This window comes from Chelon labrosus, assembly GCF_963514085.1.
Source record: "Chelon labrosus genome assembly, chromosome: 15".
In the NCBI taxonomy this organism is placed as follows: domain Eukaryota; kingdom Metazoa; phylum Chordata; class Actinopteri; order Mugiliformes; family Mugilidae; genus Chelon; species Chelon labrosus.
The window spans coordinates 23,839,249-23,866,206 of record NC_140348.1 but is presented as its reverse complement, the minus strand read 5'-3'; the positions used below and the strand labels follow the sequence as shown (position 1 = coordinate 23,866,206).

Here is a 26,958-nt window from a genome sequence, read left to right as displayed (position 1 = left end):
TGCACAAACAGAAGCAAAGACTGGGCGCGTACAGTTACTGCGCAAGGGGGGGGGGGGGTTGTGTGCTCCTGCATGCAGAAAACACAGCACACTACACGAGCAAAGCTTGCATCTTCAGACACACATGCTTGTTCACGAGATACCACACAAGGACGAACGCTGTAGTCGGGAGCATTCGTCTTTCTCCGCTTTTTACCAAATAAAGCATGTGTACGTACGTGAGTGTAAACTTCAGCAGGGTTTGTGTATGAATGTGCACTTCCTGGCAGGCTCATGAACATGCACATACTACAGTGACACAGCAACATGCATCGCTTTACGAATAACATGCCAGTTATTTGAAGGAATGCAAACAGAGGAAGCGATTTGTGAATTTAATCCTCACTTGACTGAGTAGAAGGCTGCAGAACATTTTTATCAATCAGGTTTACTAATCATGCACATCGAATTAAAGCACCGCCTCTCATTTGATCGGGACTACGCTCCACAATTTCTGCCACAGACACTGAACAAAACATTAAGTCAAAAAAAATAATTTAAAAAAACAACAACAGAGTTTCCCGTAATGTCTCATCAAAGGAGAAAATAAATGCAGACTAATATCTTAATAGGGCCCCGTGCGATTTTGCAGCAGAGGAGGGAAAACACGCTGAGCCTTGGTGATTTCTTCCATCAAATTCAGCTTAATGTGGCTGCAACTGAGCCAATTCTTTACTTTCCCATTAAATCGTCTGTGGCAGTATTACTTTTTCTTTTTATAGCTGCAGGTTCCCCCCCCCCCCACCTCCCCGTATCTTCAAGCTTGGCCCTGAACACTCGGGGGGACATTCTGATTGGTCCTATTCAGGTGCAATTTCCTGCCTAACTATAAGTGGAGGGGGGGCTTTGTTTGCTGCAGACCGGGAATCACATCACTCCATTTCATCCCCAGATTAGAGGGTCTGTCACAGAAGAGAAAAAACCATTTGCAGTACTGTCGGCTCTCTTTCACTTCTCCTAAAACAGACAGCACATTAATTGGTGAAATGGCCTCAACTTTCAAGTGATAGAAGGAATTTCCTCGTCCCTGCTTCGGTGGCACGCACTCGATTGGAAATGACAACGGAGTCGCCTACATGAGACACTCTAAACCAGCCTGCCCTGACCCTTCATAGATCAGCCTCACTATTCAAAGGTCTCAGCAGATGGTCAGCACCAGGATGTTGTTTGCCTTTGGCAGGGATTCCTCGCCGTCACCTTTTTATCACCTCATTGTCACAGTCTGATTCCTGGCAACCGGATGACAGATGAGCTTCCTCCGAGGCAGCACTTGCTATCTCGGTGTTCCACAAAACGGTCTTCCCAGTCCAACGCTGAAAAAATATATCCGGGCTCCTCAGAGAGAGAGAGAGAGAGAGAGAGAGAAAGAGAGAGAGAGAGAGACTGCAGCGGCTCGGTCTGGTTGTCACTTCCTTCCCGGCTTTCAATGAGGTGACAAGGAGATGTCAGATACAGGCTGACAAGTGGAGCATATGAAAGCTCCGGCGCTGACAAGACTTGTCACCTTTAAGACTCGCACCAAGGATGGGACAGAGGAGGAACAAAACCAATTTTATCCCCAACCCCTTTTACTTATTTTTTTTTTTCCCTTTTGCTCCAAATAAACACAATGTCAAGTCCGGAAATCTGACAGTCCTGAAAAGAATGGAAATAAACGGCTCTTCTGCTGTGTTGGAGAGGAAAGAGGTACTAGTAGAAAAACTGTGGAAAGGAAGATGAAGGGCGCTAGTTTGGAACAGTTAATTGAAGACATCCATCCCTTAGTTTGTTTAGGCCTTGGTCACGGTGGTGGAAATGCAGGTGGAGTGGCCAGAGTGCTTGGCAGATCACTTTTGGCAACGATGTTATCTTTGTAAAAGTCTATGAAGCCCACTGGTGTGCAGGACTCTACTACTTCCATCACTTTTCACGTCTGCAAACCAGTAACGGAGGGCAGAGAGTGTGCGCCCTCGTGTCTCACCTCTCCCTGTGACGGCCAAGCTTTTCATCCCAACGCCTTGAGACACTGTCAAATGTTTCCTCCAGCATTTTCTTGGGACAATCAAAGGTGTTCGGCACAATAAATCTGACATATTCTGCGTCCTCCCTATTGGACATGTTCAGGATACTTTTGCATGCAGGTGTCCTTTAAGAATCATGCGCAGTCCTACTCTTGAGTTCTCTTTGGGCGTCCAAGCTCCTACCTTTGCTTTTTTGTTTTGGTAAATAGAGGATGGTGTAGATATGAAATAAATATGGAAATGTGACAGATTGAACAGAAAATTTCCTGTTTCCAGTTCCTGACTGGTGTCTGTTTACCTTAAGAAGGCACTAATTGATATTTTGGCTGCTTGGTGAAAGCACAGGAAAGCACCTTATAAATTTGAAATGTCTGACCTAACAGTTGCCTTTTTACATGTCTACCAGACACGTAGCAGCATGAGCATCATTGTGGAGCCCCATTGGGAAAAAGTAACCCCTGATATCATCTCGAATAATCCTAAATCCGACAGTGAGAGTCAATAAAAAACAGGAAAAACCAAAAAAGGAGCTAAAAGAGGCTAAAATTCTCTCCAGACTTGGGGTGTCTGCAGCCACCCGTGAAAATTCTCTGTGGTTTGTGATTTGGAGTGACAAAACATTTGATTTATAGTTGATATAAAATATTGACTATTGAAGCTTTAGCTATTGTATATATCAAGGGGAGGGATCTTCACATTGAAATGGGTCAAAATAATCTCCCCCACTTATCTCGTTTTACGTGCCCTCTCCACCCGCGATGAGCACCACTTATTGAGCGGCGGTGCTTCATAATGAGCACCGAGTAAAAACTCTTGAGTGTGAATGAATGCCTGTCAGTTATATGGGTCTGGGGAAAGCTGCCGCCGCCGCTGCTGCTGCTACTGCTGTCCAAAACCACGGGGAGGCCATGTGGAAAGGCCAGGACTGTTCCAGGCTGCGACAGTCACAGCGACTATGAGAGGAAGGTTAGCCGGTTGGAAGGAGCACAAGGAACAGGCTGAAATAATCAGGCCACAATGACAAATGAGCCCAGGGAGACAGGGAGGAGAGAGGCAAATAAAGGGACAAGCGGAAGAGGAGAAACAGTTTTGAGGAGAAAAGCGAGAGAGAGAGAGAAACACGAGCTTGTGATTCTGGTGGCTCGATCTGGCCCGCAAAGTTTTGATGGCCTAAATAAAGTTGACGATAGAGATGACGGCACGCTGGCTGCATGCCTCAATCACAAGACGCCTGCATGATCCTCTGAGGATTCCTGCAACAATAATGGCGTGAGTGATCACTGACGCTCAGCAGCCTCCAACCAGTTGCCTTAAGTTACAGCACCTCCGCTGGCCTGCTTTCATTGAGGTGCACTTCACAGCCGTGTCCTACAAAAAAAGTTCTTCTTTAAAAAGTAGTGTGTAGGTCAGTTTCATTGAAAGTCCTTCAAGGCTGCGAGTCCAAGGCAGAATGATCCGTCAAAGCTTTATTAGAGAATCCAGCTCCTGTGGTTTTGGATCCTATATTTCTTGCTTTTCTGAGGGTGATTTAAAGCTGAGCCCCTTCTCGTAGGGCTTGTTATAACTGCTGACTGGGGGTGTAGAGGCTAATTTGTTCCATAGTCTCCCAAGGCTTTGTTCCAACCAGGCCTGAAATCAATATTCCTAATGGAGGCCGAACAGGATGGGGCACATCCATCCTCACCACTCTTCTTCTTGCTCGCTTTCTGACTCTTATAAAAGGCACGGACAGTATGAGTAAGGCACTATGTTTCCACTCTCGATGACTCACCCTGTTTTGGTTTTGCAACCTTCAAAGTTCCTTAATTCCAAGGGACTGGAGATCTTGCTATTAGCTGTCGCTGCAACTCCACGTCCATTTGGTCATGTTTCCGGATCACCGGGGATGGATGGTTGATGCTGTTTGAAAGTGATCCGTTGTGATGTAACGCTTAAGGCAAAGTCTTGCTTTTTATAATGATGTATTATATTTCACAGACCAGGGGAGCCAAGGCATTGTGCCCTCGCCCTGGTTATTCTCCGCCTCTGGGTGGGTGGAGGCGACCCCTTGCACTTTAGAGTTTCAAACATCGAGAGGGAAAGAAAAAGTCAACGTCTTCTCGTGTGTCGCAAATCCTTACAAGGATTCGTGGTGGATTCGGGGTGTGCGGCAGGTGATAGTTAATTTCTCCTCCTCTGGGGTAATCCATTCTGCGCGCCCTCGACACCTACACGTCGTTTCTCCGCAGCGAAGGGAAAACGGTCGCAGCAATTACCGCGGAATGCAAACTTGACATCTGCCTGGCTTAAGGCAGCCTCTCCACGGCTGATGGGATTCAGTGTGGGCTTTCGCGAGGCTACTTCCTAATACATTTCCTCTGAGGAGACGGACGGAGGCGTTCAAATGAACAGCTGAATTCAGGATGTGTCAATGGGAAGCGGGAAAAATAAGCATTTTGAGACACCGTGTGCAAGGAAACCTTACAAATCCTATTAGTCTGCACATCCCTTTTTTTTTTTTTTTTACAAAACAAATCAATGTCAAATACTTTCTTACTGCTGTCTTGTGCACCCCCTCTCTCTGTGTGATGACCCTGCCTCCCTCTGACAGCTGTTGGGCGTATTTTCCTGCATCCTCTCTGACTAACTGTCTCTTTCTTTCCAGGCATCATATCGATAAAACAGTCCTATGAAGTTTTATTAAAGCTGGCATTTTTTTTTTTTTTATGTGTGTACTTTTAAGAATACGCGTTGTAGGTGTTCCCAAACACCCCATCTGGTCCATCGCGCATCTATTAATAATGTACTGAAGAGTCCAAATGACAAGCGGCAGGAATTGTAACGCTCCGTTTGACAAGCTTATGGATAATAGCAACTGTCTGATCTATGGGGGATTGGTTAAACAGCGTACACATGCACTGGACCAATTATTTTTCTGGTTGTGATACAGTAAGAGGGATGATGGGAAGGTGAAGCTGAGCTCTCATCAGTCCTATCTCATTACCTGCCCGGATGAGACTCTGTCTGAAGCGGCAGCTAAATGAAGCAGACAGTTTATGTGATGCATACACGTGCAACGCGTAGCAACGTCACATGTGCTCGCAAAGTGCCTCCTTAAAAAAGGGGGTAGAACGACCAAGCCATAGACTGTAGAAAGATGGAACTGCTCCTCACGTGTGAAGCCAAAGCAAGTAGAGCTCCTCCTGGTGGCTGGCTGAAGTATAGGTCACATGGTACTTGGGCCAAATAAACTCAAGTTTTAAATACATTTTTTTCAAGGATGGTTTCTGTCGTTTTAGTTAGTTAATATAATGTTGATGCATGTTCAAGTGTCAGTTTCTTTGGATGAGTTTTAGTTAATTATTTGATGCTAAAGAAACAGGATGTGACATGATGGCGACTACCTGTTGCAATGCTAACTGCTCTGTAATGCAGTTCTGTGGGAGTACTAGTACCATGAGAGTTGTAAAAAAAAAAAATAAAACTAAAAAATTTAGAAAATAAGTACAGTAATACAACATTTAGTAGTATTAATTAAATGAAAACGCAAGTGAGTCTGGAGGAAGAGTGGTCGGGTCCACTCTCAGACCGTACTGCGCAAAAATAGCGTCAGTTTGGCCAATGCAAGGAAATGTCATATTTATACAGTCTATGGAACAAATCAAATATAGATGCCAGCTATAAATTTATTCCCTTTATGTCTCAGAGTCCTTCTCTCTCCAGCTTTAGAAGAAAAATCTAAACTTTTCTTTTATTTACACTTCTGCGTACTTGCTTTAGCTTTTAGTTTAGTCTCCGAATCAGATCTTCATATCATCCCAGCGTGAATCCATCCACTTAATGAGGATGGAGCCCATCCAAACTATCATTTTAGCCATTTTCTAGGAACGGCTTTGCACAATATGGGTGTTTAAAAAATGCATCCTTGAGCAAATCTATTCTAGATCAAATATTCTGGTGGATTGGGACGAGTCCGGTGAACGTTTCAGAGCATCAACACAGCTGGCTAAGTTTAGGGTCTCGTGCAATAACAGCTACACCCGACAGATAAACACAAGTGGATTTAGCTGACATATTATCACTTTATATGGAGGTAAGTGATGAATTTAAATAAATAATAAATAAAAACTTCTATCTGTTGGGGGTTTTTCCCTAACCGTTAAAACTTTAAAAATAACTAAATAAAATAAAAACACAGATATAAGAATATCAAAAAATAAGTAAATATAGCAAAATATAGCCATAATACCATTCAAGAAACTGACTGAGTACAAGGAGGAGAGAAACTTTTTTTCATGGGGATTTCCAAAAGAAGCTAAGACTTAAGTTTGAAACTTTTCTTTCCTGCGAGTGCTAGTGAAATAAGAAGAAATAAGAGAAACCTTAAATCCCTAGTCTGGCTTTCGCCAGACTAAGTTCAAAGATTGAACTTAGTCTGGGGAGTCTGCCATGTAATTTCTACTGCACAAGAGACGTGAACAACGGGCATAGTTCAAATGACTCTGTACGCAATTGGATAGTCATTCACCAATCAGACCATCGATCCGGGTGACATACTTTGCAGAGCGACGCGAAACTCGGCAAACACGTCTTTCTTTTGTATGAATTCTTCCAGTGCAAGTTTCTGTTCCGTTTTCAAAGAAAACTTGCCTTTGAAATCTTTTAAAACAGCAGCGACAGCGGCGTCGACGGATAGCTGTGCTCGGGTGGCTGCCATGTTTCATGTAAACAACAAGCTGCTTGCCGACTTTACCGTCGCTTCTCTGACGTCATCGTTTTGAACCCACCAATAGCGCGCCAGGCGGATAAGCCCGTTTGTGATTGGCTCCAGAAAAAGTGGATCAGCTGCAGGAGAAATGAATGTGTGGGTTTCCAGACTGATCTGACGGCGGAAAAGAATCCGCCGTCAGATCAGGCTGGCAAAAGCCAGACTATTAAATCCCCTGCAAATGAATTAAAACAATTGTCTGCATGCATTAACACCACTGTTTGCGAGATAACATGCTTTGCTAATTGTCTGTGAAGGTTCTCAGTCATCCAGGTCATGAAATATCCAAATAAAAGAAAAGGCAACTGGACTTGTAGGGTTTCTCAAAGACGTTTCATCCAAGTCTTGGGTTTGGGGTTTAAATAGGAACTTATGTGGGCGTCACCCTTCAGAAATTTGCATGACTAGTGTCTGTTAATGACTAGATACTTACCTGTCGTTGTTTCTTTCTGCAATGAGGCTTCAAAGGCTTCAGAGGCTTCGAACGTCTTCAAGAACCTCAACAAGTCTAGTTGCTTCCAGTATGCTTCGTTAATTGGGTGAAACTTTAATGTTTTTAAAAATGAGAGAGGGTGAAGGAGTCTCACAGCGACAAATGTTAAAAATAACACTCACATACAAGTGTGTGTGGACTATCTAAAGTAAGACTAAATGTGTGGGACCAACAGAGCTCTGGCACGAGTGAAGCTGGTTGAGTACGTGGTTGATTCGCGCTCCCGGTGAGATGGACAGGCCCTTTGTCGAGTATTTTTTTTTGAAAGCGGTGTGAGAGGAGGTGTGAAAACTTCTCATACCCACGTAGCCACAACGATACGCTTTAAGAGTGTCGATAACTAATGGGCATTTAAAACAGTGCCGGCTTCAGAGTATGAAAGGGAGGAAGAGCCGAGCAGCGCGGCACACGGCACAGAAGGCTTTGGCAGCCACACACTCCTGCAGGGAATTATAAAAAATACACAGACCTACGCTCATTAAAATGCCCTCAGTTTGTTCTAGTAGAGTAGCTTCTCGAGCGCACGGGGGGGGGGGGGGGGGGGGAACATCCTGCAGATTGAACTTAAATCTTTTACGGCGCGGCGAGGGGAACGAGCCCCGGACGCGATTTTGTCTCGGTTCATCCACACTCGGTCCTTCGCACATAATCAATTCATCATGGAATATGTGAATAACAAAATATTCTGGCGGCGATTGCTCGGAGAAGATAGTGCACGTGCACTATCATTCTACCAATTACAGGGAGTAAAGTGCTTTGTGTAATATGCCGTGAATGCCGTGCCAGGTCCCCAATTACATTTAGAAAATGTGTCCCGCCTGGAGATGAGCGTTGAATAATGAAAGCAGCCTACATTCACCCACATATCACACTCAAGGGAAGAGTAAGGTCATTTCCAACCACAGTAATTATCAAATGTGCTTCTTGGGCTCAGAGTCAAAATTAATATCCCAAAATATCTCTCCTGTGTAAATTGTTTCTTTAGTTAATAGTTATTGGTTTCTGGAGGAAAACTTGTTTCGTGCCTCAATGGAACTTTAAAACTTTTTAAATCGCACTGTTCAAATGCAGAAAATTAAATGCACGCAACACTAGGAACTTAATATTTACAAAGAGTACTTCTAGCTAAAGGCTGCAACAGATTGGCTAGTATGCATGCGCTCCTCTACTGCAAATGAAATGAAAAATTATCTGCATGCATGAATACCGCTGTTTGTGAGATTATCTGTGAAGGTACTCAGTCATCCAGGTCATGAAATATAAAAAGAAATAAAAGAAAAGGCAACTGGACTTGTAGAGGCTCTCGAAGGCGTTTCATCCAAGCCTTGGGTGTGGGGTTTAAATAGGAACATATGTGGGACTACTTCTGTCTACGAACCTAATATTTACAAAGACTGCTTCTAGCTAAAGGCTGCAACAGATTGGCTAGTATGCATGCACTCCTCTACTGGGAATCGCTCCAGATTGAATGAATCTACGATATGCACGAAACAGGCAAAGCAGGCGACGCACACAGGCAACAGCAGACCACACTGAAAGTGTAAAAACATAAGATAGTCACCAGAGATTTACTAAAAAAACATGTTCAATTTCCTGTAGGATCTCAAGCTCTCTAAAGACGTTTCGGACCTCATCTCTCTCTATGCACTGCTGCTTGTTCATGTACTTCATGGCGTACATCTTCTCAGTGTCCCTCTTCTGCACAATGCATACCTGCAGCAAACAAGAGCAGAGAGAGAAGGGGAGGGGGGGCAGAGAGGCAAGGTTAAGCAAAATAGTTCAAGATAAACATACATTAAGGCACAGAATCGATCAGCCACAACATTAAAACCACTGACAGGAGAAGTAAATAACATTGACCATCTCTGTGACAATACAATGTTCTGCTGGTGTGGATGTTACTTAGACATGTAGCACCCACCTAGACCAGACCAGGCACCCCCACCCCATAGCAATGACACTCCTTGATGGCAGCAGCCATCCCCAGCAGGAGGCACACAAAAACGCTTTAGGAACAACTCAAAAAAACATGAAGAACAGCACAAGGTGTTGACCTGGCCTCCAAATTCACTAGATCCCAAACTGATCAAGTATCTGTGGGATGATCCACAGAGGCCCCTCCCCTCAAAGGCCCCCCCACTAACAACATCCTGTTGCCAGACACCACAGGACACCCTCAGAAGGCCCATGTCCATTGTCTGATGAACTGTTTTGGAAGGTGGTCATAATGTTATGCCTGATTGGTGCATGAAGACACAGAGCTGCAGAATGGGGGGGGGGGGGGAAACTAAGCCTAAGCCAAGTTTCAGCTCCACAAACGCAACCACACTGCTGTGCAAAGAAAATGTGTTTTCAAAACAGCCCACAGCATCTTTCAGCTGTTGATTAATGCGGTGACCGGGACGGACGCCCCGACACTGATGCATCAAATGCCGAGGCCCCCGAGCAGCGCTAATGAACTTCATTTCCAAACACCGGAGTTTGTGGCAGAAAAAACCCACTTCCAAACAAATCACCTCATTATTTATTTAGTATAGTGGGGTTTTTCTCCGGGAAGTGGCCGTGAAAGGTCAAGAGGGCGGGACGGGACTCCGGAGAGGTCAGAGTCATTATAAGAGCATTACTGTTCCGCAGTCGCTATAGCAGGTCCTGCAAGTCCTGCCTCGTGGACAAATACCGAATTAGGTTTTAAGGTAGCTTGTCGATCTCTGCTCATTTGTGTTTTTTTCTGCAATACCTAAAATCAGCTGCTGTTTTAAAATAGACATGAAGAAATGTGTCCTTTGATGTGGCTTTCAAGCAATCTCCAAAGGATGCTTAGATCTCATTTGCATGACTGTTGAGCAGGGATGCCACCAACGCACAATGCTATCAGTAAAATGCTTAAGTGGGCCAGAGGGAGAAAACACACATTTACAGTAGTGGGCTTCAGCATGCACAAAACTATTGATGAGGCTTTATTTGTATAACCCGACTTTTTCAATATACTGCGTAAACGAGAGCCCTGGCTCCCACAGTCGGAGAAAGGGATTAAGAAAAGTCTGTGTAACTGAGCGAGCTTTTCTCATCGAGGCTCGCCGCTTCGTTTGGCTGGTTTAAGGTTATGGGCACCGGAGAGGAGTATCGCAGTGGCAGCAGTGCAGCAGGAAATCATCATTACTCATCCTCGTAATACGTTTAAAATATGCCAGCCTTGGTTTAAAGCTACGGTGGAGGGTCGGGGCGGAATCTGATTAGCAACAACAAGGCGCGCTCTGGTTTTCCTCCTTAACTTGATTTCTTCCAATGACCCGGCTTCCTGTGTGCGTGTAAACATAGTAAATGTGAAACGCTCACAGAAATGCATAAATCACTCTATCGATGTCAGGCTATTTCAGGAGCAAATCCTAAGCAGGTGTTCTGGCAGGAAAAAAGTGTTGGCCAGTGCAACGTGTAGCTCTTGACTACCCTGCATAGGATTTAGGGATGTTTAGGGATGTCTGATTAAGGCATTATTAAAAAGGTTGGATCGGATTGTGTGCTTCACCATAAACCAACTGGAAGCAGGAAACTGGAGAATCAAGGTAACTGGACTTTTCCTTCCATATTCACCCGTTGGATTGGTGAGTGAAATCTCACCTTAAACAAGTTTGGAAGCTGTTTAGTATCAAGGCTAGTTAATGCTAATGATGATGAGGATGGTGATGATGATGCCTGTTTGCTAAACAGGTCAAGCTTTTATGGATGGAGAGAATTTGGATGGATGACGAGCTACCCTTCGGAGAAATTCTGAGAAGATTCACCCAACAGCTTCATGCCTTTTCCCAATGGTGCGGTAGTATTTGCTTACGTGCTTGATTAACTTGATTAGCACACAACTAGCCACATGTAAGACATTCACTTTTCGCCTCTTAACTAAACAAAGAACTGTCATGGCCTTATTGACATTACACATAGCACAAAGTCACTTTGAATTGGTTGAAGTGAAATTGCTATTGACTTAATTGACTGAAATGTTGCATGAAGTCAAACCTGATCTTTGCTGTTTGTTTTAAGCTTAACTTCAACATGTCTGCTGTATGGAAGCCAATTTCACTACTCCCTACTTCCCTCATCACTGTGGAGTTCTGAACAGACCGGACCTCTAACCCTAGAGAAACAAAGCTAGCCTAAAACCAGAGGTATCACTTCAACAGTACAAAGCCTTGAATCTGGGAAAACAACAACTGGAAAACAAAGACAGCAATTTAGAAATTGTGCAATGTGGATGTTTTCCAAGGTGGTAGAAGTGAAGCGAAACATCTACCATAGACAATGATCAGTTCCAACTACTCATAGCTTAATGTTAAGTTATACACTTATCAGGGACAACATTATGACCACTGACAGTAGAAGTGAATAACATAAACCATCTTGTGACAATTCAGTGTTCTGCTGGGAAACTTTTGGACCTGGCATTCATTGGTGTGGATGTTACTTAGACATGTAGCACCCACCTAGACCAGACCAGGCACCCCCACCCCATACCAGTGACACTCCTTGATGGCAGCAGCCATCCCCAGCAGGATGCAGCCTGACACAGGCACACACACAAAAACGCTTTAGGAACAAGTCAAAACCTGGCCTGTGGGATGATCCACAGAGGCCTCTACTCTCAATCCCATAGGACCCAAAGGCCCCCAATACACGTTTTTTTCTTCTATGTTGGATTGATTGACAAATAACTAGACTGAGGCTCCATACATTTTAATATATATATGTCTGGATTAGATGTCCCCAGTAGCATGAAATGCTAAAATGCCCCCTGCTATTTCTGATGAAGACACTAGGTCTCAGCTGTATTATACTGTCCACCAAGGATCTTGTCACAGGTCTCATTACAGTCAGAGCTACACAGATGGCTGTTTTACAAAGCCCTCTGGCCCTGATGCACTGCAAAAAAAAAACATCACAGCTAGTCATTTTCTCATTTGTACAGTCTTATAAAAACAGAGACCAATATGCCAATGACAAGAGAAAAAGACCCTTGCTTTCACTGAGCCTTTTCCAACAATATGATCATCTTGAAGTGGATATTATGATAGTATAGCAAGCAAAAAGGAATTGAAAACCTTTTTTTCCACTGCAATCAGGATTTTTTTCCCCCCACTTATGTGGGAGAAAAGATTTCAAGAATGAACACCGAGCTAAATGAGGTGTTAAAATAGACATTATGTGAGTGGTGACAGGAGGAAACCCATTACTGTGTAAAACACCATCTATTTAATTGTGCTCATGGTTTCCCCTCAAGCACAGAGCTCACATGTGTGCCAGGTCTGACTCGACTGTCTCCCCAGTTTCTTTCATGTGGATCTACTCCAAGTTAAGGTTTTCCCTACTTCTGTAACTTTAATTAGCTCATCGCTGCTCAAATTCACCCAGCATGTTGTATGCTGAAGAAGAGACCTCTTAAGATTGGTTGAGCCCTGCTAACCTTTTGTTACTGTTGCTTGTCAAGCTCTGTGATTATGAATGCTACATATACGGTTTGTGATGCTAATTCTAAATATTAACAGAACTGCGTTTTTTAATTTTTATTTATTTTTTTGTCACTAACGTGTCGTGTTCGCTGCATTTTTCAACTCCCGGGGGTTGCAGAAAGATCTGAAAAGGCCATGATGATTTAGTTTGGAAATTATGTTGAGTAGGGACCTCTAAAATACACTATATTACCAAAAGTATTCGCTCACCTGCCTTTACTCATTCTATGAACTGAAGTGCCATCCCATTCCTAACTCATAGAATTCAATATGATGTCGGTCCACCTTTTGCAGCTATTACAGCTTCAACTCTTCTGGGAAGACTGTCCACAAGGTTGAGGAGAGTGTTTATAGGAATTTTTGACCATTCTTCCAAAAGCGCATTGGTGAGGTCACACACTGATGTTGGTCGAGAAGGCCTGGCTCTCAGTCTCCGCTCTAATTCATCCCAAAGGTGTTCTATCGGGTTCAGGTCAGGACTCTGTGCAGGCCAGTCAAGTTCATCCACACCAGACTCTGTCATCCACGTCTTTATGGACCTTGCTTTGTGCACTGGTGCACAGTCATGTTGGAAGAGGAAGGGGCCCGCTCCAAACTGTTCCCACAAGGTTGGGAGCATGGAATTGTCCAAAATGTTTTGGTATCCTGAAGCATTCAATGTTCCTTTCACTGGAACTAAGGGGCCAAGCCCAGCTCCTGAAAAACAACCCCATACCATAATTCCTCCTCCACCAAATTTCACAGTTGGCACAATGCAATCTGAAATGTACCGTTCTCCTGGCAACCTCCAAACCCAGACTCGTCCATCAGATTGCCAGATGGAAAAGCGTGATTCATCACTCCAGAGAACGCGTCTCCACTGCTCTAGAGGCCAGTGGCGGCGTGCTTTACACCATTGCATCCGACGCCTTGCATTGCACTTGGTGATGTGTGGCTTGGCTGCAGCTGCTCGGCCATGGAAACCCATTCCATGAAGCTCTCTGCGTACTGTACTTGGGCTAATCTGAAGGTCACATGAAGTTTGTAGCTCTGTAGCAATTGACTGTGCAGAAAGTCGGCGACCTCTTTGCACTATGCGCTTCAGCATCCGCTGACCCCTCTCCGTCACTTTACGTGGCCTACCACTTCGTGGCCGAGTTGCTGTTTTTCCCAAACGCTTCCATTTTGTTATAATAGAGCTGACAGTTGACTGTGGAATATTTAGGAGCGAGGAAATTTCACGACTGGATTTGTTGCACAAGTGGCATCCTATGACAGTTCCACGCTGGAATTCACTGAGCTCCTGAGAGCGGCCCATTCTTTCACAAATGTCTTGTTTCACAGTCTGCATGCCTGAGTGCTTGAATTTATACACCTGGGGCCAGGCCAAGTGATTAGAACACCTGATTCTGATCATTTGAATGGGTGAGCGAATACTTTTGGTAATATAGTGTATAAATATATATCTGAGACGGTCTCTGTTCCAAGACTGAATTACCCAAGAAGTAACCCCCAAGCTACTTAGTTTGGTAATGAGCTAGTTAGCTGAAAATGCTTAGGTTTTTTGTATTCATCACCAAATATGTAAGAATATTATCTATAGTATTGTCAGTGTTGATCCCTGAAGACGTTTACACACTAACAAAAAGGACCTCACATCATATTTCCTAGGGAAAAGCCTTGTATGTTCAACACAAACATTTTCTATTTTAAAATTCCCAATATCAGCAAAAAATATATTGCCCTTTACCAGATTAAAGAAAGAAATCCTGCTATTGGATTTCAAGAATCCCTATCAGTTCAACCATACCCTATATCTCCTTTTTATACTTTTTTTTTTTTTAGCCCTCAGCATGATAACATGCAGCTCCAGCTCCAGGCCCTCCCTTTTTCCATCTCCCTCTTTGAGCTCACCACAGACCCAGTTTCTCTTTCCTCTTAGCCAGGCCAGACTGTACCATCTGCACCGCGCTGGAAGGTAAATAAATCCTGCAAGCAAGAATAAAAAATAAAAAAAAAGAGAGAGAGAGAAACTGTTCCATACTTTCTCAGTACTCTTACAGATAAGATAAATCAGTCAGTGGGAACAGTTCACGTTTCATCTGATCACGGGCGAGAGAAAAACTGGATAACTGCAAACTGTGGCTGCACTCAGCGGACATTACATTTATCTTCTAGTGCACAACACCGTTTTCCAAGAGATGCAATCTGTTTAGTTTTAAATAATGGTCCCTGACTGCAATGTGTCTTTCAGTGGGTTATTTCTTTTAAGATATAGCATGATGAATGAATGATAGGTTATAACTTAAAGCAGAAAATAAATGAATAAGACTCGGTGTATATTCCGAGTGAGTAGGCAGACTTTGAATGTTTTATCGCGGTGCAGGATGTGCACTGTGTAGCGGCTCTGGAGACGAATACAGAAATAATCATTACAGCTCTTTTGGCTTTTGCTTTGCCTGACAGGATCCCACTCAACAAGCTATCATCTTTAATGTTAGCATTAATTTCTTTAAGGGATTAAAGTTCAGAGGGAAAATTTGCACCTTCAGTTTTTAGCGCGAATCAGAATTATGTAAAAGGAGAACGAGTTATGTAAGGTGTTTAGTTCAGCACTAATGGTGAGTCTACCGCCGTCTTGACTCAAGTAAGTTATTTAATTTGTCCTCAATCAGCTCTTAGAGTGAATCACAGAAAGAAAAGGTAATTTGGCCAACTCAGTATTTAATAGTTAGTAATACTTTTACAGGGAAGGGAGGACTGAGAAGGACAATGTACGTTATGTATGTATGTGAACGATAAACAAGCCTCCAGTCACTAGGTGGCAGCAGAGCTCAAACTAATCAACAGGCTGCCTGTTCAACCCAGTAGAAGAAGAACACAGGAACACAGGTGTACAGAGCTGACATCGCCAACAGGCCGGCCGTTTTGTGAGCGCGGCATCAGTAAATAAAAAAAGCACTGTTAGCCTCGTACAAAGCTGCCAACCACATCGTAAAGTGCAAAAAAAAAAAAATCACACGATATCCCAGTGAATCATTTGCACGGTTTTCTCTGCGCATTTTTGTTTAAATGTCACAAACTGAGTTTGTATACTGACCTTGGAAATAGTTTTAAGATGTTGCAGATGTTATCTCAGCTCATTTTATTAATCTGTTAATCTTGATAATCAGGTGATTGCATGCAGAATGCTGGTGCCACAAACTCATACAGTGGTTTGTACAGATAAATAAATATTATCGGCTGTCCCCTACGTGGGGCATGATAGAAAATAATTGAGAACCACTGGTCTGGTTGATGGCCAATCGTCACTTTTAGGAAAATCACTGTAACTTTGCCAGGCAACCTTCAAATGGCATGACATGCTCCACGTGTCCATGTTTAAGTAACAAATCCTTTTATGCAAACGATTTCAGGACTATGCACTTCTAGAGAGTGCTAAGAAGGTTGTTCTCACTCCTTGTTTGGGAGTTCTCGCAGCTTGTTCTCGACACATCAACCGGGCAGAACTTTTTTCTCGTGTAGTGTCCGATTACTATTCTGCGAGTGGTCAGAAATTAGAAGTGGGCGTGGTTAATGCGAAAAAGCTGCTAATATTCGCTGTGTGACCACTAATCTCTCATGGGTAGAGATCATATTGTGAGTGGGTGCATTTCTCCGGCATTTCCCACAATGCTTAGCATGTGTGACGTATGCTGTAAAGGCAGGCGTCTATGAGGACTTCCCCGGAGTTCGGCACTTGAGTATTTCGTGAAGTATTGGCCAAAACGAACTTTGTTCTTGTTCTCACAGCCCTAGGAGCGAGAACAAATGTCTCGCTTTTCACAGAGTATGTAACAAGCATAGTAGGAATAGTAACCAGAGAGGTAAAAGATCACCATCTGTATGGAAGCATGTCGAGGATGCGGAAACACATAAAAACAACTTAGTGCAGCACCATGTCTGACAGGAGTGAGGACGCTTGTCGTTGCATGGGGGATGCTTGGACCCCTTCATAATTGCTTGCAATTCTAGTTATTTATGTTTTTCCTTTCTTGGTGTTTTCGACCCTGTGGAAACTGGATGCTTTAGAGCTTGTAACAGACTAATTGCAGGCTTTGGTTACAGGAGATTGATGTTGTTTAATGCTGACAGATGGAAGAGGTGCATCTACTTGTTGAAACTCCAGGGTTTGTGTTTATGTCTGTGATGATCACGTTCTGTGTTCTGCTTCTATTCTCTACAACCAAAGGGCTGCATTACACCGCTATTTTTAGACCGTCTTCATTAATGAATACACGGCAGCTGTGTAGAGAGTAAAACGCAGCACCACCTATCAGACACGACGCTGTCAGTCACCTGCCACCAGCTCCGTCTTATCTGGAATCCCCAGGAGTCGGTCAGTGGAGTGAAATGATGACTATAAAAAAAGGTTTTATTCATTTATTCATAGAGCGTATTTGCAATTCAATGCATTAGACCAGTTTAGTATAGAGCTGAAAAAGAAAGTCACAATTCTGAGGCGAGGAGTGTGAGGCTGAATGTTTTGCAAGCTATTTGCATATGAATGGAGACATTTTCACCTCGATTGAAATCAGTTGAGATGGAAGATTTCGGTTATCGCTGTGACGCGTCGGCGGAGAGCTGAGGCACCGACAAAGTGATACCTTCTGAGACCACAGCTTTCTGAGAACTAAAGAGCCCCCTACTTAATTCAGTTACATTATCTCCAAAATGCTAATGGTCAGCATGAGCCAGGCCTCCACTGCACTGCTGGCAAGGTTCTCATTGTTAAATTCTAATTTAGGAACACCTGCTACTCAGATTGCCTTTGAATATTTGTCAGTGATAAAGGTCATTTTGTTTTCAAACTGGCAGGACGGAAGCAAGGGGTGAGTCCGAGGATGGCGCCAAATGTCTGCACCGGCTGGCCGGCTGTGCGGCTAGGGAAAGAGCCGGCTAATAAAATTGGCACGTTGACCAGAGCAGGTTCTGGATTTACTAGCCTCAAGCCAGCACGAGCACTGGCCGACTTAGAGCCTGAGAAAATGTGGTTTTGAAATAAACAAGAAAAATCAGAAATCAACATTAACAGCAGTTTATTATGTAGATATGTAATCTAGTTTAATCTGGACTGCGTGATGAGTGTGATTTGTTCAGCCCAAAAATTGACTGGTGCATGACAGTAACAGCATTCTGTTTTTCCAACTGAGCAAAGACACATGTGCTCATACACCAATCAGTCACAACATTATGACCACTGACAGGAGAAGTAAATAACATCAACCATCTTGTGACAATTCAAAGTTCTGCTGGGAAACTTCTGGACCTGGCATTCATTGGTGTGGATGTTACTTTGACATGTAGCACCCACCTAGACCAGACCAGGCACCCCCACCCGATAGCAATGACACTCCTTGATGGCAGCAGCCATCCCCAGCAGGATGCAGCCTGACACAGACACACACACAAAAACGCTTTAGGAACAACTAAAAAAAACAAACATGAAGAACAGCACAAGGTGTTGACCTGGCCTCCAAATTCACTAGATCCCAAACTGATCAAGTATCTGTGGGATGATCCACAGAGGCCCCTCCCCTCAAAGGCCCCCCCACTAACGACATTATGTTACCAGACACCACTCAGAAGGCCCGTGTCTATTCTCTGATAAATCACAACTGTTTTGGAGGCACAAGGGAGGTGGCATGGTCATGGTCCCTTGAAAGGTTTGCTCATATAGAACCTCATCCGTCACAGGAATAAGACGATGGAGAAAGTAAATTTCCAGGCCCTTTAAGGGATTAGGAACTCTTTATATTATCATAGCTGACAACAAACTATATAAAAAGACAAAACCCAACAAGCTTCCATTTTACTGGATTCACAAAACGAAGAACGATCTGAAGTACTGAACCAAAATCCCTGCTACATGCACATATGTACACTTGCCACTTTCAACTAATGATCTTTGCACAACTATCAGTTTTATATGTAAGATTTGCACCACAGGCATCTGCGGTACCTTTGGTTTATTCTATATTCTCTTGAGTGTTGGAATATATCATAGCAGAAAGTATCTACAGTAGTGATGGTAGTTATTGTCTGTGTCATGTCTTTATATACAGCATGTGGAAAAGTGAAACTAGGAGAAACAGTATCACACCTCTGCACTTTAGTCACATAGCTGTTTTCAATACTGTAAATATTTACATTTCAAGTTTACAGTCTATATTTTATTTTTCTCAGTTTTACATTTACACTTTTATTGTTTACCTTGTGTGTTATGTGCAATTACTACGATTTTACTGTAGTACTTTTTTTACTACTGGCTGCAGGTACAAAAAATACATTTCACTGTGCATTGTACTATGTATAACTGTGCATGTGACAAATAAAAACCTTATCCATATTGTGGTAGTGACAATAAACACGCCTTGAATCTTGAAAAGTGGAGTAAGTACAAATGATTGCACGTTACCCTCCACTATCATTATGTGAATAGATATATATTCCTATGTGTCGAATAAACAGCTCCAGGTGGTAATTCTCCAGGGTGCCATTAAACTATTGCCGAAGCAGACGGTGCAATGGGACTTATTGAAAAAGGTCCTGAGAACATGGCACGGGTTTGAGGAATGTAACGGTCTCCTCATTAGTTCACGAATAGCTGACGTTTTGGTCTAATAAAATGTTTTGTCCGTGAGGTGAGATACAAATTTCAGTCGTCACTGAGGTTTTATTAGCTACGTCTGCTTTCATTTCACGTCATTTGGATTTCATTATATGGTGTTTTTCAACCAGTCCAAAGAAATAAAATACCTCTGTAATGCAACGGGAAAGTCCTCCAACTAATCGTGGCCAATTTGTTGCCGGGTCGTAATGACTTCTCCCAGCGGAGCCGTTCCCGACCGACATTCAGGGAAGTTCGTCTGGCTTCTAGGCTAGGGCTTAGGAGATTTTCAGCAAACCTTTAATAAATTGTTTGTAGACATTTTTGATGGAAAACAATGGTAGCAAGACGAGAACAAAAATGTGCCAGGGGAGTAAGGCGTAGGCGGTATCAGACAAATAACTCATCAGACTTATTGTGCTACCGTTCCAATTTGAGGATAGCAATCTATAAGACCGGGACCTTTGTTTACAGAGAAATACTAAATTACAGTCACAGTCCAGATGACAATGATTTCAGGGCTGCGGCTTAGTCGCATGCACCAGGGAGCCTGAACGGTGTTGCAGTTAATAATCAAGTGCAATTGAAGAAGAAAAAGTGTCCAATCACAGGTGCTGTGTCCGGGGTTTTTACTTGGCTCCAGATTGCATGTCTCCGAGCTGCAGGGAGGACAACAACGCTGGCTCGGGTAGAGATGCTGTCACGACGTTGGCTGTAATCTCTGACCACCAGCTGCACATAGCACCTGTTTATCTCTCCTAAATGGAGCTTTTAAGAGGTGGTCAGACACACATACACACACACACACACACACACACACACAAAATATTAAGGTGGGACCGATTGAGTCTCTGTTTACAGTGATATGAGCCGTTTGATGTGGAGGCGAAGATGAGACACGTGAGTGAACGCCACAGATGAGAGCACCTGTCTGTCTACGTCCACAAAGACTGATGAGGGAGGGAGAGGGGGCCCTAAAAGAAATCCTCCTTTGCATCACAACAGCTCCGGTGCTCGCTCCTAATAGTTTTGAGCTCTGAAGCATGAAACCAACTTTGTTTTTTCTGCCGCACGATCATTATTTAATCAGCGCTAAGAAAGGAGAACGGCACTAATAACGAGGGGCTCGGCGGGCCGTTTCCTGGAGTTAATCTCCACGGGGTCGGCCTGGGGCGCCTGGCATGTAGAGAGACACACACGCGCTCCTGCGATTGAACGACACATTAAAACATCCACCGTTCTAAATAAAGCCTGCACCGTCTATTCACCCATATGTCCTGACTTTTGAGGATCTCTAATGAGGCAATACGAGCAGCAATTACAGAATAACAATGGCAGATCTAGTAATGGGAGCATATAAAGCCAGTGGTGGGACAGCAAAGCCTTCTCTGCTGGCCTAAACTTTATCAATTATCATTTTAATATTTTGCCATTAATATTAAATTATTCCCAATACCCTATTCTTTTCATTTTATGGCTTGTCTGTCTTTGCATTAGAGCTTTTATCCAGTCAGTCTATCCAGTTATCCAGGCTTCTTTGTGGCCTGTGGTAGCGCCAGCATTTTTGCGTCCTCTTATTGGACGGTCAGTTTAAGCCAAGCTAGCGGTTCATGTTCATCTGTTGCGAGCTGCACAACCAAATGTCCCTGTTAACGTTTTGATAGCTATTTTTTTAACCTGCGATGGCAGCAGGATGAGAGGCTATTGATACTGTGGTTGCAGATCTTCTTAGAAAGACATTTTCACAGCGGACTTTGAAGGAAAAGCTGCATATTGTGAGGAAAGGCCGCCCAACCCCGAAGCTAGCTAGCCTGACCCAGCCAGGGAAAGGTTCTGTCTGCCAATTTCAGGTCAGCAACTATGAGCGCTGTGAGTAGAACTCAAATTGTTTCTTAAAGGGGAACTGCTGTTTTTTAAAACCTGGACCTTATTTCTGGCATAAAATACATTCGTTTACTCACCCATATAACTTTGGTGTCATTTGGAGTCATTCGTTAGATATTTACATCCGCTTATATCCATATAGTGTGAGTGACTGGGGCACCGAAACGCAGCCTCTAAATAACGCATTATCTGCCGCACACGACGCTCAGAAATGACATCATCCAGGTCAGAGGTTAGTAGGTCAATCTACAGACCCTGGATAACGATAACAGGTAACTCTGGACTCAACAGGGAATAGCACTAGCGTATCATAACAAAATATTGGTGAAATGAATGAGTTTTACGGCAGTCTGCATTTCGGTGCCCCAGTCACTCCCACTATATGGATATACGCGGACCTAAATATCTGCCAAATGACTCCAAATGACATCAAAGTTATATGGGTGAGTAAACGATTGTATTTTATGCCAGAAATAAGGTCCAGGTTGTAAAAAACAGTAGTTCCCCTTTAAGTTCTGGTGAGCAAAACGAATTGTATTCTACATCTACATCTTTTATGTATATTTTTGCCGTTTTATTGAGGTGACACTGATGCTTCTGCTGGATTTGACGTATGTGGCGCTGGTGCAGAGGTGCAGTGACTGAGAGGAGACTTTGCTGAGTTTTTTGCTTTAGTAATGGCATTCGTCTCACTATATGAGACACCCGTTTACAATGCAATGTCCTGTTTTATCTCATATCCGTATGATGTTAATGGTTTCTATCATAACGATCATATTAAGAGGTGTTTTGAATATGGTTGTAATTTAAGGCCTAGATGGAAAATGCACGGACCGCCACTTTATAAAACTGATTTCAAACTAACAGCAGTCCTTTAAAAAGCAGCAGTTATGTATTCATAATAACCGACTGTCAGAGACAGTGCAGGTAAATTGAGCAGACTAAAAGAGAGGAGTAATGCTCGTGTTAAAGGGTCGAACAGAAATGTATATGGAACCAGAATATAGGTGCATAATTTAAAAAAATAAATAAAAAAGAGAGAGAGAGAGATCTCAAACAACGCTGCCTCCCTAAATTAGCTGGAAATTTTCCACAGAGACTCAGGGTGACCTATCTGCTAGTATGACCCATCTACTGCAGATCATGCGACTAATTATATATTCCACTGAGATCGTCTGTCCAGCTCTAACTTCAGCCTTTTTACCCAGTTGCCGAATGGGTGGAGGATGTTAATTCGGGAGGTCACCGGATAATGATTCCACAGGGCTTTGTGGGAGAATTCACAATGAAAATAAATAAATAAATAAATGAAAAAAATATTCATCCTCTCGACTAAAAGCCATCTGATTTAGTCGGGGAAATGTTTCTGAAATGAACCGGCGGTGTCTCTGGTGTCTTCTTGCTCATACAGGTAATTCCTCGGCTCGGCTTAATTAAACCCAAGAGGTGCCTTCTACTTGAGTTTCATTAAAACTTTATCTGCACTCTGAGCTGCCAGTAAGTCCTAATTTAAAAAAAATAAAATAAAACAAGTACCGTGTTATTAAAAAGCAGGGTTCAAGATGAATTCCCTTTTTGTTAAATTAATTCTGCGATACGCTGCCAGAGTTATGGGAAGAAAAAAAAAAAGAGGTGTGCAAAATATTAACTCAGAGTGAGACTGACAGGCCTACAGGCAAGACCTTCAAACTGAGCTCAGAATAGGAGACGAGGAAGTTAATTACTAATCCTTTAATAATGTGTTTCATCCATCACAGAGGAGATCTTACCTGGAAACAATCCTATCTAACTTTTACAATACACGTTTATGTCAGAGTCAGGCAGAGCATGTATGGTAAGATAGCAGGTATGGCAAATAAGGCAGCGAATATGGGCGAAGCAGGTTGTCCATCCCTGGTGGACCACATGTCAAAGTGTCCAATAGGTAAGTGTCCAAAGGGTTAGACCAATACGTAGAAAGACCATTTACCTTGGCACCAGAACTCCCATGGCCTCATGATGATTTATAGTGTCTAATACAGGGGTGTCAAACTCATTTTAGTTTAGAGGCCAGATACAGCCCAGGTTGGTCTCAAGTGGGCCTGGGCCAGTAACAGCACCAGCCAATAAAAAAACGACAACTCCAAATCTTTCCCTTTGTTTTAGTGCCAAGAAGCACATTATGATAAAAATTTTACCTGATATTAGGGTTAGGGTTAGTGCCCCTAGTGGACAAATTAAGTATGGAAGTTACTTTTATTATAACATTGAAGTTAGTGTCTTTTATGTCATTTTCGCACCTTGCAAATTCATCTCCAGGGCCAGATTGGACCCTGTTTGGAGTCAGTTTTTGCCCACAGGCCGTATGTTTGACTCCCCTGGTCTAATAACAGAGCTAGCGAGCTAAACCATGACATTCAGACTTGGATGGGTTTAGGATTTATTTGTTTTTTCTCATCTCAACCGTATAAAAAGCATAATAAAAACATATTTTACTTTATCTGACTCTCACCTGTTTGGCTGTCACATTGACACTAATGCTCTATTTAAATATCTTTTACCAGTCATGTCCTGAAGCCTGTTAATGTAATAAAACATCAACTGACGGATGTGAGCTGCAGAACTGCTGAAAGGTCCCCCCAGGTCAACACCTTGTACTGTTCTTCTTGTTTGTTTTTTTTCCTAAAGCATTTTTGTGTGTTTGCCTGTGTCATTGCTATGGGGTGGGGGTGCCTGGTCTGGTCTAGGTGGGTGCTACATGTCTAAGTAACATCCACACCAATGAATACCAGGTCCAAAAGTTTCCCAGCAGAACACTGAATTGTCACAAGACAGTGGTTTTAATGTTGTGGCTGATCGGTGTATATATGTTTATATTATATACCTTGGTTACATTTTTTAGACTTTCTAAAGCGTACTCCAACTAATCCCGACTGATTTCTACAAGACCCTGACAGTAAAGGAGACATATCCAAACCGATGACTCGACTCAACTGACATGCCCAGATTAAGAGAACGAGATTACAGAAGGACAGTGGCAGGAAGCTTTAACACAGATTCGTTCCTCTTCGGTCCGTGTGGTCTGTCTCTTGAACCTCAGGGTACAGTTCATCGCCCACACTGCGCTTCTGTCCGGCGTCCTTCGTGTGAACGCTGTGGGCTTGCACCAGCGTCATTAAGGTCGTACGTTCTGGAGCTGTCAGAGAATATCGCATTATTTTAGAAATATGTTTCTGATTTAGACCCAATTACAGGAGTTACAGGCCGACGTGATACGAACCAGTTCACAACGGAACATCATTTGGTAGCCTGCTTCAACGCCGAAGATTGATCTAACTTAATTGGGAAAAGAAAACTCTAACACACTCAAACTTAAAGAATGAAGAGACGAAACGATTACATTCTCACGATGTGGAAACCTTTTATAGACCGCTGTTGTCAACTGACGGTTTGGACCGGGGGTAGAAAGAAAAGCACATTTTTATTATTTAGATGATGTTCTACTGGCTGCATGACTACAACCTCCCTCATGGTTCAATATAAACTGGATTCCAGCCACATTCATTCGTTTTCTGAAAACTGCTTGTCCTCTTGGACTATCCCAATGAGACAGACAACCATTCACACTCACACCTACGCCCAATTTAGAATCACCAATGAACCTAACCAGCATGTCATTGGACGGTGGGAGGAAGCCGGAGTACCCACGCAGACACAGGGAGAACATGGAAACTCCCAACAGAAAAGCCCCAGTTGACCAAGGGATTCAAACCCAGAACCTTCTTGCTGTGAGGCATCAGTGCTAACCAGTGCTTTTGTTTTGGGGTTGCAACATCTAGTACCTCTGCGCTGTTAATTTTATTACCTGCCATCTTCTCAGAGACAATACACAGCCTAGGGTCAAACCAGTTGATGGAAATTTTTTCGTTGGTTTTGTGACACAAGGATCAAGGTCTTGACCAGACTCTCTTCTCATTCTCGCCACCTTCAAGGACTACCAGGTAGTAAGTCAACGTCACATCTCTGGGAATAGCTGAGGGCAGGTCGAGAGCCCAACCTCCGAGCAGGAGTCTCAACGAATAATAAAAAGCTAAACTCCCTTCCTGCCACTCCAAATCTTCCATATGTTGAAAAAAACGTGATGCAGCTCTGCACCACATCCTTCCTCCTCCTCAGCCTAAAGCTCTCCTGTGTCTCACCCAGACCTCCCCCTGGTTAATCTCAATGCTACACGCTCCTTGAACACATGCACTTATTAAATGCTTATTAGCTGAACATATCGCTCGGTCACAAAAAAAAAAAGAAAAAGAAAAAAGCTCTTTCATGTCGTGCTTCAAAGCGGAGCATCACTGCTAAATCCCACGGATGGCTGCGTCTTGTTTACCTTCCCAATCCGCCGCCTTCTCCTTCGTCTTCTTCTTCTTCCTCCTCCTCCTCATCCCCTTCCACTGTTCTGCTATAGTTAGCAGTCCTATCAATTGTTGTCAGAGGGTCTAAAGCTCCCGGGACAACACGGCTTGCAGCGGGGAGGAAAAAGGGGTTGGGTGTTAAATTTAGTGGACTCAGTGAGGGAGCTGCAGATTTTTCTGTTTTCTAGGTCAGGTAAGTGCCAAGTCGGGCAGAAGCCTCTGACGGAGACACATGGGGAAACACGGACTGAGGGAAAAAGAGTGAGGATGAAGAGAGAGCAGCTTGTGCCTTTCCTCTCAACTTCACCAGAAATACATTATTCTGTACAGTAAGCCTTGACATCCATGAGCCCCTTAAGTTTCAGCTTGTTGTTGACGGTGCGGCGGCTCATCGCTCATCGCCGCCGAGCTGCGATTGAGAAAGAGTTGTATAAGTACAGGGGCGGCCTGGAAACATGTGAGACATGTTTCCAGGCCGCCCGCCCCCCCGGTTCCCAAATGCCCCAGGTTGCCAATGCTGCATTTTTGGAAATTGAGTGCTTTGAGAGAGGCGCGCGAGGCGAATGCACTTTCAGGGTCTGATAAACATGTCATCCGGGGAGAAGAAGGAATAATTTGTACTTTCATGTGGTTCATTCCACTGGATGTATCCTGCTCCACGGCGGCTGCTGTCAGCCAGCGGGAAATAAAAGTGTTTACCGAGCTCGGCCGTTCATTTGCTCGGCTCCGGGATACAGCGCATTACGGCAGGCATGACCGTCAATAAGAGCAGCCGTGGAGTGGATGTCTCTGAGAGACTGAGACGGACTGAGGGAAGCTTTGTTGCACGTTGTGCTGTTTTAATGTGGGAATCATGTTCTGGATTGTTTTTTTTCTTTTCTCGTATACTGCCATGAGGTTACGACACATTGATCCCGCGTCTTCTCTGTTTTCCTTACTTCCAACGCTACTTTGAAAAGTTCCTTGTACCCATGCTTTACTGTCACTTCTTGCCATCCTTGTGTTTTCCGTCCGCTGTGATTGGTTGCTCCCGCCTTGTTACTTTTCTCCCCAGATGTTTTTCTTGTGTTATTTCTTCCTTTCCTCCTTTCCCTTTAAGTTTCTAGTCATTTCCTTGTGTTCGCCGTTTCTCTGCGTTCCGACTTCTTTCTGGATTTCTGGATTACTTTAGTTGGACTTTATGTTTGATTACGAGTTGTTCGACTTTTCCTGGTTGGTTTCGGTGGACTTTTACGGCCTTGACCACAGTGCTATTTCAGTTCAATCACATTGACATGAACT

General features: G+C 43.5%; 1 protein-coding gene across 2 annotated transcripts in view; it reads right to left on the bottom strand.

The window, feature by feature from the left end:
- Positions 1–26,958, bottom strand: part of stk32c (serine/threonine kinase 32C) — an 88,669-nt gene that overhangs the window by 24,676 nt on the left and 37,035 nt on the right. For both annotated transcript variants that reach the window (XM_084562291.1, XM_084562290.1), the window contains one exon: positions 8,841–8,992. In XM_084562291.1, the coding sequence (XP_084418417.1) occupies positions 8,841–8,992 (152 nt within the window). The remainder of the gene's footprint in view (positions 1–8,840; positions 8,993–26,958) is intronic.